The sequence below is a fragment of the Chiroxiphia lanceolata genome, chromosome 1 (genome assembly GCF_009829145.1).
Source record: "Chiroxiphia lanceolata isolate bChiLan1 chromosome 1, bChiLan1.pri, whole genome shotgun sequence".
Lineage (NCBI taxonomy): Eukaryota > Metazoa > Chordata > Aves > Passeriformes > Pipridae > Chiroxiphia > Chiroxiphia lanceolata.
The window spans coordinates 96802351-96815793 of NC_045637.1; the positions used below are offsets into that span (position 1 = coordinate 96802351).

A 13443-nucleotide genomic window follows, 5' to 3' on the forward strand; every position below is an offset into this window, starting at 1 on the left:
TTTTAAATTGCTGTTTTTCAAATTTGAGTGTAGGAACTATGCTCAGCATAGAGCTAAGACTTAAAGCTTTTTCTTCTCACATAATTGCTTTTCATCCTAAAACTGGTAGGTCATTACCAAGAACTGCTAATATTTCTATGTGCAGTTTGATAACAGTAGATGAAAACAATTCCAGACCACAAGTGCCAGGAAGCACAAGTTACAGGTTTGGTTTTGCTCTCATTCCAAAGGCCTGATTTTCAGTATAACTCAGAAATCTGTTTACTGCCTAAACTAAAAAAAGCTGTACATGGTTAATGCCCCTTCACAGAGGAAAAAGGCAATTACCTCCCACTCAAAAATATACCACAAGAAAAGCAAGATGTATATCATATAATATATATAATATTTATATATAAACTTTTACCTTACACTTACAGTTTGAGATATGTATTAAAACAAATCTGTATTGATCGTGTTTATGATGTAGGTATATCATCCAGAATAGGAACACTGAGAGTCAGACTTACTCAGGTAATTGAAAGAGCATTAAAGGAAATGCAGTGCAGATAAAGCTAGCGAAATTTGAATTCATGCACAAAACACTTGTTTGCCTTTTTTAGTCTTGTATTTGTTTGCAGAGCATCCATTTACTCACTAATTGGATGGAGCTGGTGGTCTGCTGGCTTTTATGTTTAATAACTGCTAAGAGAGCATCATGGTCCCTGGCACCAAACACAGCAGCATTTTAAAGTATCTCTAAAGAGTATGGTGAGGTAACACTGTGTTTTACATGAAGATACATGTAATTACTGGTGTACTTGAGTGTGCATCTGACTTTCATTTTTAAGTTATTTTTTATTACTTTATATGCTGTGGGGGGAATATAAGGTATTGAAATATAGAAATCTTTTGGTGCATTCAGATGGCAGATTATATTAGTTTTTGCAAGTTCGTCCTAAGATGCAATGTATTCAACACAATCTCAAATACATGCTCAGGACATGCAGGTTTCATGCTGAAATGGAGCTGATTTTTAGCTATGCTTACTGTCAATACCAGTTTAATTGTTTACATTGCTAACAGTGAACATTTTTGTGGCAGTAGAAACATACCTAAAGAACTCTTTGTAAATACTTGGGGGTTTTTTTCCGATTTTCTCTTAATTTAAATGATCAGTGGGAGCAAAGGTCTTTTTGGAAAGACTGTGGAGGGGGCAGAAATGTGTGTATCTTCTGTGCAGAACTGGAGCAAAAAATTTACAGCTGTTTATGAAACCTATTCCTTTTTGTAGAATTTTCTTTAATTCCGGTGAAGAATTGTTTCAGACTGTTGTACCACTTTTAAGAGAGATCATTGAAGTAGTGTTGTCCTGTTGCTAAGGTAGCTTCTCAGTTCTATTAAAACTTGGATTTTAAAGTACTTGCTAGTTGAAAAACAAGAATTGAAATTTATTCACGCCTCCTTTTCTTTTTCTAATATGCCATTTGCATTACTGCTTATGTAATTGCTACTTCCAAAAACCTTAAGGCATCACTGTAGATTTCTGTCATATCCATAAATACTGTACCAAAATATTGCCAAAATCTCTATAACAAATTGAGGTTGCTCATGACGGTTTCTTTTTTGGTATTTTCTTGGAGTCTTGATTCATTTTGAATGTGTAAACTCAACTTCTGGAGTAAAAACATTTTCCAGCTGATCTGGTTTGTTAATACTACAGAAGGCTTTGACTTTCTTTTTAACAAAACTTTAAGTACTTTTCATCTTGTAATTAGAGAATGAGACTGAAAATCTCATTGCTCTTTGGTCTTTGTGCTTTGTCAGCTGAGGACTTTTTGTGGCTTTTATAGTTGGCTGTTTAAAAGAATTGTCAGGCTTTTCATTCTCTTCCTGAATGGAACAATTTTGTCATTTTTAAGAGATGAATCATTATTTTTCATTGTTAATCATTCTTGCTGGATTATAAAAGTCTTTATTTTAAAGATGGCTGCTATGGTAGTGTCTAAGCAGTAAGATTTGGTGTTGGCTGGCATTTTGTTGTGAAGTGTTATATGTTCCATTTTACTAATCGTATAAAATCATATAAGCTGAAGTTGCAGTTGGTATTTGGTACATCAGCGTCTGTCGTGTTCTGAACAAGATTAAGTTTCCTCATTCTTTGAAGTTCAAATAAATAAATTAGTTAGATAGATGCCTAGATAGATAGTTGGTGCTTAGATGTTAATGCACTTTTTTTACCTATTAATTTTTTCAAGTGTGAAGGGCTTAAATCTCACTGCCGTAATGAAAACATGGTTTGTTTTTCATTTCTTTTGAAAATTATGAAAGATGAAGATGTAATACTTCTATTTTTCAGCACATTTGCAATTTAGTCAATAATTAGGCAGAATCTGTGTATTGGGTGCCTTTCTAGTTAAAGTAGTTTGTAAGGACCATTCCACACTGTTTGCATATGCAATGATTTTCAAAATTTGCCATATTTCTGTGATTTATACATGCATTTTATATGCCCTTTCAGAGAAATGGAACATATATGTGTACAACTAACTTAGTAATTCTAATACTAAATGGCAATTCAGAGTTCAAATGGACAATGTTGTCATTGTGCAGAATGAAAGAAAAACAGACATGGCAATAACTAGACTGCTAGTCTGTCAAAACTTCACACAAAGTAGATTTTAAAAGACTATAAAACTTAAATGTGAGAGAAGCATTTGTAACACTCAATGTCTATCAGCCTAACTTTGTCCTTTGAAAACCTTAACATATTTAGTAGAGAGAACGTAGTTTTAAACATAAGACTTTCTGAAAAAGTATCGCTTTTGAAATGAAGCAGTGTAATTTTAAAGACTTGCTGGAAAGGAGTTGTTAGAGCTGTAGATTTGTGCTGCCATTGGGCTGACAATTGCTGGCCATGTTGGCTACCTTGAGTGTCTCTCACCAAAACTATACAGGCAACATCTCCCTGCCTTCCTATCCCAAACTGTAATACTTAAACACTTGAGACTTTTTCTGTGCACATGACAATTTCTGCTCATAGGAAAAACATTTTTGGACCAATGTAATTTGATTTGACATAATAATTCCTACAGTTTCTACCTGAAACTGTCATCTGTGTTTAGATGCACTAAGCTGGTATGCTGTTCCATTTTTATTATGCTTTCTTTGCAGCTTTCACAGTGAAAGAGTTGGGCATTGGACAGCAATGTTTCAGGTAGTGAAAATGTACCAAAACAAGGGCAAATAGAAGAACAGCTTAAACAGTAGATCTAAGAAGCTTGCAAGTTACTTTTCATTTTGTGTAGAAATCATTCCAGACAAGGATAGTATAGCCTGGATTTTTAAATCCAGTACTAGCTTGAGTTGTAGAACTCTGAAACAAATAGATATTTGAAGAAATAGTTTTTCACAAGTATACCTTGTAACAAGTTTGATAAACAGAGGGCAACTTTGACTCTTGGTCCATGTTCATATGCGGAGTTTTCTTCTTGATAAAGCAGGTGTGGATTACTGAGAACAGAGTAATTGTGAAGCAAATTTTAACTTATGCTGAGATAAGCTGCTTCTAAGAAAAATTCTTGAATATCAGTAGAGAAATACTCACACATAGCTTGTTTCCATGTCTTCTGCCATTCACAAAAATAAGAGAGACTGTGAGAACTTCACCTCATGGTTTTGTCTCTTTCTGAAGGTTGAATGCTAATTCAAAGCTCATCAGGGTGGCTCATGAGTATGATTTGCTTTCAGTGATGGTTTCAGCAGATCCAGACCTGTCAGAACAAATTTGTATGTTTTTAGAGGATTGTCAAATCTTATGCTAACTTTTCAGAAGCAAAGGCCAAACAATTATTTAACTAAATATGTAAACCTTTTACTAGATTTGCCCTTATTAATTAGCAGAAGCAGACAATCTGTTTAAAATGGGATTTGTCCGTTGTTTCATTTATACTGTTTTATTTAGGAATAGACTTCTTTAAAGTTATATATGCATCAAGGAATACCTGTAAATGTAAGAATACTTACTAGAGATTTTAATATACCCAAATGATTCTATATGTTATGATAATATAAAATATGTGTAATAGAAAACATGCATCAATATGTTAACAATAGTATAAAACATCTGTCTCTTTAATTTCAAAAGACAGCACTCCTTTTATAATAGTTTCTTGTGTGACTATATCATGTATGTGTATAGATGTATTTATCTTAAGCTAAACATAAACTGAATATATTCAATTTGAACAGAATATTGCCAGAGTTGTTACAAGGGGAAGGCCAAGGAAAGCTGAAGCATATTCTTAATGATTAATAAAGAGCAACCCAATTATTATGAAAGAGTGATACAGAGTAGTTTGTTAGAAGATAGACTGACTCTCTACTCTTTGGCAGGTGGATGACATCTTAGGAGAAGGCAGTGATGAAAGTGATAGTGAAAAAAAAAAGCCAGAAGAGGAAGGTGAAAAACCTCAAACTAGTGCAACAGAGACTCTAGGAAGGAAAACAGATCAGAGACCTGGATCATCGTCATCATCATCAAGTGAAAGAAGCTTAACAGGCAGTATACCCAGGTATGAATTTTTCAAATATAAGAAGCAGCATTAATGTTTTGTTGTGTTTGGGCACTATTCAGCATGCTTTTTGACAGTCCAATCTGTCATTAACCTCTGTATGTAAGTAACATTTTCTCGTAAGTCTGAAATTGTCATGCTTATTTCTGCAATGTTTTGGGATTGATTTAAGGAAGTCATCTCAGTAAATGTCTGTTGAGAACCAGACCAGACTGTTCAGAAAGAACTGAAGTCTACTCAACTGTGCTTTTAAAGTAGTCTTGATCCTGTGTCAGATATAGGACTGTGTCCTCCGCAGTGTTACTTTAAGTAAAATAAAGCGTGGTTTTGGGAAGCTATGGTTTTTTTCATTCTGAATTTTTTAGATACTTTTATATGGGTCATTGATAACAATGAGGTTCTTAAAATGCTTCTCTACTCAGAAAGAAATTTAAACTTCCTAGTCTGTTCTTCAAAATTGATTTTAGTATCCCAGCATTGACTGTTGAATGATGTCTGTCAACCAATTTGCTAGTGAACTAGAACTTAATATAAGTGCTTCTTTTAATAATGTTAATGAATGGTTCTGAATTTACAGCCTGTTACTAGTTTTTAAGCCTAACAATTTAGAATAAGATGGAGATTATAGCATTTTTAATTTAGAATTGCTGGAGTCATCATCTCATACCACAAGGTGCTGAAAGTGCAAACATGACTCAGATGTGTGTTATATTCCTTTCTGCTCTCTAACTGAACTCTGTTCCCAGCTGTAAGAATTTAAGCTCTAATAGTTTTTCCTTAATGAGGTTAATATAAGTAGTAGGACTTAAGCGACTTATTTACATTATTTTAACTTTTCTGAGCTTTGTTCTAGCACACAAAGCAGGTATGAGAAAAACTGCAAAAACTGCGACAGAATGCTATATATTAAGATTTATGAGGAGATTTTGATTGGGGTGGCGATGTTTCTGTGTGTCAGGGATTTATTGGAGAAGGAGCTACATGGGAAGCTTGCACAGCCTTTTACTTTTTGTCGGTCTTTCTGATGATTGTTCTTTAGAAAAAGTCAATCTAAAGGTATAAGAATTTAATTTGTCTCAAATGGATAGAAGAAAAATTCTCTCCTAAATAAAGGTTGGAAGAGGAAGCAAGCAGGTGATGAATGTTTTTAGAATGTAATTTGAAGCAGCGAGTCATGGTGGTGGCATGTCACTGTTAATTCATGACAGTATTACTGTCATGTTTCATTGTGTAGAAAATACATCAATTTCTAAAAACCAAAGGAAAAAAGAATCCTATTAAGGAATATTGCTAAATACTATTCTCTATGTATGGGGTAAAAAGATAATTACAAATGTACTTGCTTTAACTTGTATTCTGTATACAGGACAGATTGTAAGTTAGCTTGGCAATACTTCTTCACTCAGAAGCTAGTACTGTTATTCCTGGGATAAAGTCTTTGAGCAGCTTCTTAAGTAACTTTTCCTTTTTTGCCCTCTTAAGAGTTTCCTTGTCAGTTTGTTAAATTGCATTCAGGATTGAGCCTGAATGACATGCTGGAAAACATACAAAGTGCTGGTTCAGATGCTAACCCAGTGTCTACTAGGCAGGAAATTCTGCTTGATAAGAAAGGAGCCAGTCATCCCAATTACATTTTAAGTTTGAAGCTTTAAATTGATGTTTTCATGGTCAGTCAGTGTTGTATCTGCTAAAGAGATACCATACAGGAAGGGTAATGTACCAGTCTCTGAAAAACAAAAGATGAACAAGAGAAAAACAGTCCAGATACAATCCAGTACTCCTCTGTTCTGGCTCAGCTCATTCCTAGCAGAGATGAGGTCTGCAGAGGCTGTAGGTTTCTGGTAAACATTGTTCCGTTGTACCTCTCCGGTAGTTAGTGACACTGGAACCACAGCACTTATAAGACAAAATCTAGCACTTAAGTTTAATGTTAGTCTTCAGTCTTGATATCTACAGAATACCTTGACCATTTCTCTGATTGGGGTGACTTTTGAAGTTCTCAAGCATGGAGGAAAAAAGTAATCTTTGGGAAAACTTAGAGCTACTAGGAGAGGGGAAATGCAGTATTTTTCTGTGGTAGTTTAGTCTAGGCCTTCCTTGGTGACCAGTTTGTAACCAAGGAAGGGCCCAGATTTACCTGGTATTCCCTACGATTTTTACATAAGCCGGGCTATAAGAAGAAAGGAGGAGAGGCCTTCATTCTCTTTCTTTCCGGAGGCTTGGAGGTGCGGGTTTCCCTGCTGTTGAGTCTGCTGTGTTGGACAGACTGTTGTCGACGCCGACGATCGTTCCAGAGCGACTCTCGGTTATTCCAAGGAGAGTAGTGAGATATTCTTTTGCTAATTCCTTTAGTTGCTAGATCTTGGGCTATTGATCGTGTATATTTTATTTTGGTTTTATTCCTTTTTCCCTTCCCCCTCCCCTTTCCCTTTTCCTTCTGAAATTGTATATATATATTTTAATTGTATATAACTGTAATATAAGTGTAAATATATTTATATATATTGCTTTAGCTGTCTCTCTCGTTTCAGTTCTCTTGTTTTTGTTTTTTTTCTTTTCCCTTGGTTCAGGAGGCGGGGGGAGTTTTTGTGGTGAGGTTTGGAGACTTGGCAGGGAGCCAGCTTCAAACCATATCATTTTCCTACATCCTTTGCTAGTTGATAATCAAGGAAAATTGAACTCAGAGCCTCAGAAGTCCCTCAACTGTCTTTTCTGTGCCCATTTACTAGACTTTTAAAAACAAGGGTGATATTTTAATTCCCAAGTGTTTTCTTTCAAATATAATACAACATGTAAGGAGTGTCTTCCTTATAAGTCACTCTTCTAGAAGACAGAAATTATAGTTTTCCTTTCTTCTTAGTGACAGAAAAGGCTGCTGCAAACTCCTGTGCAAAGTTTTGTGGATGACATCTTTCATCCTATTTGAACCAGTACATTCACTGTCACTGTAACTTTATTCCAGTTCCCAGCTTATTGCATCTATCTTTGTGTTGCAAAGGCAGCATTAAGTGTTGGTGAATTAGGTTGAATCTTGCAGCCTTGGTTAAGGAGTTTAAGATCTCTGCATAGAGTTAAGATTGCTGGAAAACTACAGGAAGCAAATACAGCCCATTTATTGATTTTGGCAATGATATCATGAATCCCAAATCAATCAAAGTATGTTTGATAGGAGCAGCAGCTCATTGTTGTTCCTTAATGTAATTTGGTAAATAAATGTAGTTTTCCTACTCAAATATTGCATTTTAATGAGCATCTTCCTCCATTTTAGTGAGATCCAGTATGTCTCCTTAACAAAGGAGGAAACCCACTCAGCCTTTGAAGAGAATGTATAATTATTGAGTAGGGAAAAAAACAGACCTAAACTCTAAAAAACCATCCCCTCTCCCAGTTGTGGGAAAGGCTGGTTTGCCCTAAGAATTTGCAGTGATAAGTGATATTTGTCAGCTTGAAGGTGCTTCCCTGGAAATTGCTTTTCTTAAGGTGGAACAAGTAAAGGAAGCTCAATATAGATGATGTGATATCTCCAATTTTATAAATTATTACACTTATGAAGATTCAAGTCTATTTCACAGAGAGCAGCCCAAATTTGTCTCTCATGATTCATCTAGTTCCTGTAAGTTCAGTCTAATTCAACATTCCAAATTAAACATCTGTGAGAAGAAAACATGCTCCAGGTAATAATGCAATGTGGTTAATATTTTTTTACATAACGGAACAAAATTCTGACTGGATTTTTTTGCAAGGTTACCACAATTACTTTTTTCTTGGGTTTAAAACTTATATAGGGAGTAAAACACCTGGACTGGTCCGTGTATTTTGAGTCTGTACAGTACTCTTGTGAAGAGTTTAAAAGGGTATTCAAAGGGGTATTTTGAGGCATTAAGAACTGAAACTCCCACCAACTTCATTTTTCTCAAAACTATTGATTGCATTCAACTTCCAGAGTGGAAATTTTTGTTCTTTCCTCATGGCACGAATTTTTCTTGTTACAACAACTGTTTTCATAGCTGGAGCAAGTTAGGAGTATGTTTAAATCACTGAATTTCTTTACATTTCTGACAGTTTGGAAGTAAATGGACTCCTTGATGTAGTGCACATAAGCAATTAAAAAATTACTGCAGTTTCAGTGAGGTTTTTTCCCGGAAGCAATTGTGAAACTCTCCAGACTGAAGTCCATGATCAGCTTCTAAAGACAAGCACTCCTGTTGGCAGCACATCTTGCTGTTTTCACATGAGCCGGCTGTTCTGCAAAATTTTAATGTCATTTCTGTTTGGAAGTGATTTTGATGAAGACTCTAAAATGGAAGAGAACTCTGGGCATGCAAAGCATAATTTGCTTCTGTACTTAAATATCATTATTGAATTAGAGTCTACTGTAAACGTTAAATGTAAGTTTTCATTTAGGAATGGTTTTACTTGAAAGCTGTTGTGTTACCCAAAATTTCCACATGAGAAAATCAATACTGGGATAATAAAAGCTTTTTTAAGTGATTTTAATTAATGTTTTTTCCTCTAAAAGTGTTTTTTTGGGGTTTTTGGGGGTTCTTTTAAGTGTGTCTAGTCCCAGGTATTCTCCCCTCTGTGCTATGTTGAATGAACAAGTTCTTTTCACTGTTTGTCAGCTAGAAAAGTGTAGATCCAGCTTCTAGAGGATTGAATAAAGGGAAATAAACAAAAAAAAATTCAGAAGGTATTGTTAGATCCTTATTATTAAGCCATAAAATCAAAAACACACAGGAAATGAGTGTTTGTATTTGATACTTTGCTTTTTTTCTTAACACAGAAATATTTTTGAGTTTATGTATATACATTTTCTCATAAAGAAAATTTGATGTTGAAGTATTTATACTGTATCTCTCCCCTTTTTCACCCCACTTATTCACACTGTTTTGCTAGTATGTTAGGATCATCTTATATTCTCAGAATATTCCTAATTATTTAGGCTTGTCATGAAATGCTTATGGTTATAAAATGTAACTGCTGATGTGCATGCAGTTGTCTTGTAAAAATGTATTGTAGTGGTGTGAGGAGGTAGCAAAGAGCAACTGCATAATTATTAAACTGCAGCCTGGTAAAGGTTTTATGGGGTTCTCTTTTCATATGGGGTAAATACTTAAAATACTTATCCAAACCAACCTTTTTGCTGTTGTACCAAGTAGAAATCACACTGCTGTAGCACCTACGAGCCTGTTAAATTTGAGGTCCTTTTGGGCTTACTTAGATTAAAAGGGCTAAAAAGCAAACCAGGCAGAATGAAGGGTTTGGCAAGTGGTAAGCTGTTGTGGTGGAAGGCATTTGTCTTTGCAGAAATGGTCTTTTGGTAAACAATTTAATAGGTGAGATCAGTAGCATTAAGTTGCCTGACACTGCCTTCTTGCATAACTCCATTTTACTGGCATCTAAGTTTGCCAGACAAACTGTTAGAGCTAAAATACTTTCAGAGCTTGCTCTGTGCTTTACACTTCATTGCTTTTGAAGAATTGAGTAAAAAAGATTCAGCCATTTAAGCTGGGGGAGACACAAAGTTTAATATGAAAGGAGAAGAAAAAAAAACATACTAGCTTTGCTGTACTGAAAAAAAAATAAGATGTGCATGGCTTGGTAACTCTTGATTTTTGGAGTGTTGTATCTCAGTTGATAGATTCTTTATGTATGAAGGTTGTACCTTTTTAGGCCTTCTTGGAAATTGTCCAAATGTGGTGAAGTTCCAGGTATTGTGTTTCTCCCAACTGTTTGTTCAGCACATTTTAGCCCATCTCCGTTTTATGAGATTAGTAAAGTAATAACAAATATTTCCTGCTAGGGAAACTATAAAAGTTCTGTAATCCAGAATGTTTAGGATTCTAAAGGTAAAGAGATGTCCTGCAAAGCAGGCGTCCTTTAGCTGCAGTCTTTGATATGGTCAGGATCTGACTAGTGACCACCTTCAAAGGCTCACTAGGGTTGCTTTAGTTAACTGAGGTGCATCCCATCCACACTTAACTGCATTCTTTAAGTTGTTAGAACACTATTTCTGTTGACAGTTGGTACTTTTGTTTCAGACACACTGCTTAGGTTGATTCTCAGATTTGTCTTTGTTTGTCTCTCAAATTGCTGGTAAAATGGTCGCACTCCAAATACATGTATTTCTGAACCAGGCATTCTATCCCCATCTCTCCTCAGAGGAAAAAGTAGTTTGGGGAGATGCTTTGTTTCGATGACTTTGAATGTCTACATCTGCTAAGATAAATCCCACCCTTTGGTCCTTGTCTTTGTTATAAAGTAGAAAAGATTATTTTTAAGAGCAAGCTGTGCAAAGGATATTTATACTTGAAAAGTGTAGTTACAGACCACAGTTTCATTTGAGTAGCTGTTTCCATGAAAAGTAGATTTGATTGAAGTGAAATAACTGTCCAAGCTCTTAAGTGATTCCTTCCCTATAGCAATCTTTACCATAAAGTTTCACTAAGTACTTGGGAGTTATTCTGCGTGTGTCTTTACTCATTGATCTGTGGAGCTTTAACTGAAACCTGAAAATTAAGTGGTTTTGAATCAGAAAAGTTCAACAGTCTCAGAATGTAATTGCAGGTGTCAAGAGAAGTCATTGACAAACTCAACTGTTCCGACATCATACTGGATGCATTTTATAACTATCAGTGGAGAATTAAAAAATGCAGTAGGAGGAATCAGGAGCTGGAAATATTACTATTAAAACTGCATCTACTTGCCAGCATCTTTCTGTTTATCACCCCACTTATTATCTTTAGACTAGATTTCTTTTTTCTTAAAGATGCAAATCATAGCATTCTTATGCTGTGGCCTCACAAATAATATCTATATGTAATGGGTTGTGCTTCATTTGCAAGTGAGAGTAACATGGCAGTTTGTTAAGCCAGTCTTTCTTTTGAAGGACTATTTGAAGACTTTTACAATATAGAAAATAACCATTAGAATTGTTATGTAAGTCCTGTAACAGTGTGACTAGAAGATGGGAAGCTTTGTCTCATCATTAATGAGATTAAGCATCATTCTTGTAAAATGCTGAGTTATTCTGTAATTAATTTAAAAGTATTACAGAATATAGGTTTAAGCTCACTGATAAGAGAAACTACTTGCTTTTTCCCTTCTGGTTATTAGAGCAAAATGGGAGATCAGGCATGACTTCTGCCCTGAGCAAGCTGTTAGCTGCAGGCAGTGCTTATCTGTGTTTTTTGTCAGAGGGGAAAGGGCAAGGCAGAGGGTTGGTTTTTTGCCTCCACCATGTTAAGATCATCTTGTTAGAGTAAAATTACTTTTTATGTCTGCAGCAACCAAAAGAACTGTGAGGCCTGTTTGTTACTCATGGCCCAGAAAATAAGTTACTATGCTGACCACTCGCTGTTCTTCAGTGTCTCCTCATATCAGAAAGTTATAGTTACCTTGTGTTCAAGAGCAGTATTGTTGCAGGCAAGTCATTTAGTCAAGCAAGGGAAAAGGAGTGCTTCCTCTGGGGAGGGACTACACAGTTCTGTTTTCTTTTTCAGCTTAATATTCCCATGTTTTTCCGCTAGGGAGACACCTACTTTGTAAGAAAGCTACCGAACAGAGTTTATCTGGAGCTTAACATTTTCTCTCCAGCAAAGTTTGCCAGGCTCACAGAACAGGGTTAAGAGTATGAAGGATGCCACTAACTCCTGAGGTCGCTGTGCTGTCCCTTCTAGCTAGGTCAGACAGTATTCAGCCTTTGGCTATTTATAGAGTATTGTTCACTTCTGTTTAAAGTCTGCTTTTGTTCTGAAGATTTTTTCTTATGTGAGCTGAAAGGAGTACAAGGAACACACAGACTTGGTCAAAGTCACAAGAGATTCTCTCTTTAGGTCTACATTTCAGGTGACTTAAGGGGTTAAATATGTATTTCTGTACCTGGTTTATAGACACAGCCCCCTCAATGTTGAAGGAAAATATTGAAGGATCTTACAGCTTTACATTCACATTATATTTTGAAAACTGTATACGCTGAGAAATTCAGAAGTTTTCTGAATTTGAACAAAATAGACAAATAGAGAAATTCCTTTGAAAATAGTCTTTTTGTAAAAGGTTTAAGGTGTTAATGCTACATGCTATTTCAAAGCTACTTTACTGATTGAGTTGTCTTTTCTTAACATTCAAGAAATCTTTTCGACTTTAAGATTGAATCGTCCAGCTCTTTTATACAAAACATTTGAAATTATATTTGCAAAACAAATATTTTACTCATTTGCCGTGTCTTAATTGACTAACGTGTTCACTTTGTTGGATGCATTGGAGGAGTTCTAATGCTTCATAGATTACTTTTCACAAAAGATTCAAAATTCCATTGCTGTGGAAGGATTAGACCTAATTTGCTCTACTTTGTTCCATATAGTCTTCCTAGGAAGTTTTTACTAATAGAAAGGTCTCTGTAGATTTTTGTGTGCCAAAAATGTGATTTTCAAGTTTTTTCTCAATATTAAATTTAGTTAAGTCTCCATTCTGCTATAAAGAATGCCCTTTGAAACTAGAGATTGAATTTTTTTTTTTCTCCTTCTCCAAAGCTGTGAGGTGTATCTGTGGCATGTTATATCATATAACTTTAAACCATATGGAAATGTTGGATTGAAAAATGTGTGTATGAGAGTTATATCAGGGTTTTGCAGCATTGGGGTGTCAGTAGAAGGTGAAAATGCAGACACTTGTAAACCCACAGAGGGGTTGAAAGATGTTGAAAGTCACTTGAAAGTCACTGGTAGGTAGGTGTGGTCTAAGGAATATGTGGTGCAATTTTCAATATGGTATTTTATTTGATAGTAGAGGGAAAAAAGTCAGACATGCCTGACTGAATTGTTTGTTGTGTTGAATGTTGCATTTCTATTTAAAAAAGAAAGGAAAAGAAAAAAATGATTTCTACAAATGG

The 13443-nt window shown here is 35.3% G+C and overlaps 1 protein-coding gene and 1 long non-coding RNA gene across 3 annotated transcripts in view; one reads left to right on the plus strand and one right to left on the minus strand.

The window, feature by feature from the left end:
• Positions 1 to 13443, plus strand: part of CTDP1 (CTD phosphatase subunit 1) — a 100426-nt gene that overhangs the window by 63615 nt on the left and 23368 nt on the right. Inside the window, exons 12-13 of one of the 2 annotated variants that reach the window (XM_032694951.1) lie at positions 3154 to 3196; positions 4375 to 4482. In XM_032694951.1, the coding sequence (XP_032550842.1) occupies positions 3154 to 3165 (12 nt within the window). In that variant the 3' untranslated portion in view covers positions 3166 to 3196; positions 4375 to 4482. Of the gene's footprint in view, positions 1 to 3153; positions 3197 to 4374; positions 4554 to 13443 lie in introns of those variants that run through there. The other variant, XM_032694942.1, reaches the window with a different exon arrangement.
• LOC116790196 lies at positions 3425 to 6569 on the minus strand. The gene is made up of 3 exons (XR_004358285.1): positions 6515 to 6569; positions 3587 to 3752; positions 3425 to 3492 (listed from the first exon to the last, which is right to left on the minus strand). It is a non-coding gene; the product is annotated as an uncharacterized LOC116790196 (long non-coding RNA).